The following is a 3,564-nucleotide window of genomic DNA, read 5'->3' on the forward strand; positions in this document are numbered from 1 at the left end:
CTCTTCAGCTGCAATCTAAAGTTAAAATTTTTCGTCCATTTATCAAGTGCTTTGTATCACTATGGACAACAACTGTTACAGTTTCTTTCGCTCTCTCTCTACTCGCTGAAAATTCAAAACGGGCTGCATTGTCGCTCGGCGTAGCGTGAGATGCAGGAATCAATAATTATATTGTGCCGCGTATCTACGGATCAGGGAGCGTGCAGTGGGCCATGTATAGAACTGGAGCAGCCGCGTCTCCTTCTCCTCTCCGGTCGGGGTGTCTCTCGGAGATGCCGACAGACCGCGCGCATGGCTTACGCCGCGCCTGTACGTACTACGTATCAGGCCACACCAGGCCACACTAATGTCACCGACCAGTCAGATTATTCCGAGACGGATCCGACGCTCTATCCTCTTCTCTCTCTCTTTTTCTTATTCATAAAGGAGCTCCGAGGACGTTAATGGTCCGTTCAGCACCGCGTGCCCCGCGATTTATCACGATTTTCCTGACGCTCGAGAGATTATTCGTTGAGGAACGTTCGTCTCTTGAGAACGCATGCGGTTCGCAATTTCGTGATTCGATGAGCAACACCGAACGTGTCTCCCGCGTTGCTCCATAATAATTTCTCTCTCTCTCTCTCTCTCTCTCTCTCTCTCTCTCTCTCTGTTGCGGAGATCGCGCGGTTCGTGAACGATGGACGTGACAACGCGATAGGTTTGACGGCGATTCGATCCCCGGAGTGCGAATCTTCTCGACATCATGACGCGTCTACGGGGCCGTGCGTCGCTAATGGTTGTCGCGACGATCAGTTTCATCCTGCTGGTTGTCATATACCACATACTGAGTAACGAGATCGACGAGATGTCATCAGGCAAAATCGGCACGCGTCTGAGAGCCGAGGATGTGTATCCACCAGGTGAACTCATGGACAGCCCTCAGGGCGCTGCCAGAAGGCAGCTAGTAGATGGACAGACGACGGGTGATTTGAAGAACGGTAGGAACAGACTGGTTAACGAATTAACTCACTATGATAAATCGTTTGCAGACGGAACTCCACTGTTCAAGGGTCATAAGATCGTCCACCTAGATCTGAAAGGTGCTCCGCCTAAGATGAGCTATTATAACTACCTATTTCCTCTGCTGCGAAAGCTAGGAGCTACTGGCGTGCTTGTGGAGTACGAAGACATGTTTCCCTTTGCTGACAACATCGAAGACATACATGCTGGCAACTCTTATTCTAAGAAGGATATTGAGCAGCTTCAAAATATAGCCAGGAACAATCAGTTAATCATCATTCCATTGATACAGACTTTCGGTCACATGGAGTTTGTTCTTAAATTGGACAAGTATAAAGATTTCAGAGAAGTTCCACGTTATCCGCAAGTCTTATGTCCTACGTATAATAAAACACTATCCTTGATCTATGAAATGATAAACCAAGTCGTATCAGCTCATCCAACGTCAAAATATTTGCACATAGGTGCGGACGAAGTTTATCAGATAGGAGAATGCTCAAGATGTTTAAACGTCATAACCAAAAGGCAATGGAGCAAACGACAGTTGTTCCTGGACCATGTCTCTGCAGTAGTTAAGTACATCAAAGAGAGATACCCAGAACTGACTGTACTTATGTGGGATGATGAATTCCGTGATATATCGCCACAAGAAATCATTGACAGGGGCCTCCACTCGATGATAGAACCAGTTATTTGGAAATACACCACCGATCCTGGCATGACGCTAACGGATCAGCTGTGGGAAAGTTACGCCGCCGTGTGGAAGGAAGTCTGGGTTGCATCAGCATTCAAAGGAGCTACTTCACCTGATAGATATTATACAGACATTTCATATCACATGGAGAATCATCAACGTTGGTTAGAAATCATTCAGAAATACTCAAATCAAATCACTTTCAAGGGTGTCATATTGACTGGATGGCAGAGATACGATCACTTCAGTGTTCTTTGCGAATTACTGCCAGTGGGATTACCATCTCTCGCCATTAATTTAGCTATATTACAAGCCTCAGATGTAAACGTCTTTCCTGTAGAATTACCCGATCGTTTATCTGAAGCTTTACAATGCGATGGTATCATCTCGTTAAGCATACCAGAACCACAGTACGGCTGGACCAAATGCAGTTTCCACGGAGTATCGGTATACGCAGTTATTTTACGTCTTTACTCTCTGACACAGGAAATAATGAAGATGGAACAGGATAATACCTATAAGGGATGGTTAAAATCATACAACATTAAATATTCTTTCGCGAGTCCTAGTTACGTCGAACGTGCGGTTACTGATTTGGACAGACATAAAATGGAAATAATATATATCGAAAAAGAGATGCGTACAGCTATGGAAGATATTTATGACGATTATACAATACAAGAGTGGCTTGAGACATATGTCACACCTGTAAACGAAAAGCTCAATCGGTTATGGGAAATTAAGGAGAAACTTGTAGAAAAAAATACATGGCCAAAGAGACCTCTCACAAAATCTGATTTATAGTATAAAACGTCAGTTTCTTGGAATAAATAAGCGAAAATATTCATGTTCTTTGTGGTATAATATATAAGAGACTGAAATTTTTATTAAAATAATACAAGAAAAAGAACGCGAATTTTTTCGCAAATTGCGAAAATTTTTTAGCAATTATTTTTTAAAAACGGCGTGGATAATCAGTGAAATGTAAAAATTTTGAACTCGTAATTTTACATCTTGAGCAATTGCTGTACAGAATATGTGATAATATGTAATTTGATAAGGAAGTAATCAAATCAGAATTGCACCGTCCTATAAATTAGTAAATTTCGTTTCTCAATGGAAATAATTGCATTATTTATAATAGAAATAATAATACACTCAGAAAAAAGTTTTGTTGATATGTGATCAACAAAAAACTTTTCGTTGTCTTAACCAAAATTTGGTTATGCTAATCAAATTTTTGTTAGGATAACATAAAAGTTATTATTAGTCATATATTTTAACAAAAACTTTTATGTTATCCTAACAAAAATTTGATTAGCATAACCAAATTTTGGTTAAGACAACGAAAAGTTTTTTGTTGATCACATATCAACAAAACTTTTTTCTGAGTGTAGATATTTCTTACTTATGTCGCAAGTTTAGAAGAACCATTTTTATTGATTATTCTCTCTCTCTCTCTCTCTCTCTCTCTCTCTTCCAAAAAATATTCTAAAAAGCAAATCTTAAATAAACTAGTAATATTCTGGATGATTTACAGAGATAGACGGTGTATAAAGATTGAAATCTATTGAGATATATATGTAATATACAGGGTGTCTCAGAAATAAGTCTGATACCATTTTGAGATATTCGCTGTAGTTTTCGAATTAAAAAAGGAAATGTCTAAGCCAATGTGCGGTCCGCGCGAATTCGTAGAACGGCCCACACTCGACAGCGGCGGCGGTGTACAGTGAGGTCGAATGAACTTTCGTGTTTCAAAAAGGCTACAGTCTCGAAATTTGAATCGATTTCAATGAATTTTTTTTAAAATGAGAACTAACGAATATCTCAAAATGGTATCAGACTTTTTTGTTCCTCTTGACCCATTC

The 3,564-nt window shown here is 40.1% G+C and overlaps 1 protein-coding gene across 3 annotated transcripts; it reads left to right on the forward strand.

The window, feature by feature from the left end:
- The first annotated feature begins 225 nt into the window (after positions 1-225).
- LOC108759257 (hexosaminidase D) lies at positions 226-2,499 on the forward strand. 3 transcript variants are annotated; one of them, XM_018504602.1, is made up of 2 exons: positions 226-962; positions 1,029-2,499. In XM_018504602.1, the coding sequence occupies exons 1-2, from the start codon at positions 743-745 to the stop codon at positions 2,495-2,497; spliced, it is 1,689 nt and encodes a 562-aa protein (XP_018360104.1). In that variant the 5' UTR covers positions 226-742; the 3' UTR covers positions 2,498-2,499. The 3 variants fall into 3 exon arrangements, with proteins under 3 accessions (XP_018360104.1, XP_018360103.1, XP_018360105.1); XM_018504603.1 differs by having other exon boundaries at positions 227-899; XM_018504601.1 differs by having other exon boundaries at positions 226-2,499.
- The last annotated feature ends 1,065 nt before the right edge of the window (positions 2,500-3,564 follow it).

This window comes from Trachymyrmex cornetzi, unplaced genomic scaffold (assembly GCF_001594075.2).
Source record: "Trachymyrmex cornetzi isolate Tcor2-1 unplaced genomic scaffold, Tcor1.1 scaffold176, whole genome shotgun sequence".
In the NCBI taxonomy this organism is placed as follows: Eukaryota; Metazoa; Arthropoda; class Insecta; order Hymenoptera; family Formicidae; genus Trachymyrmex; species Trachymyrmex cornetzi.

Coding starts and splice junctions, on each gene's coding strand:
- LOC108759257 (XM_018504601.1), top strand. CDS start 743: ATGACGCGTCTACGGGGCCGTGCGTCGCTAATGGTTGTCGCGACGATC.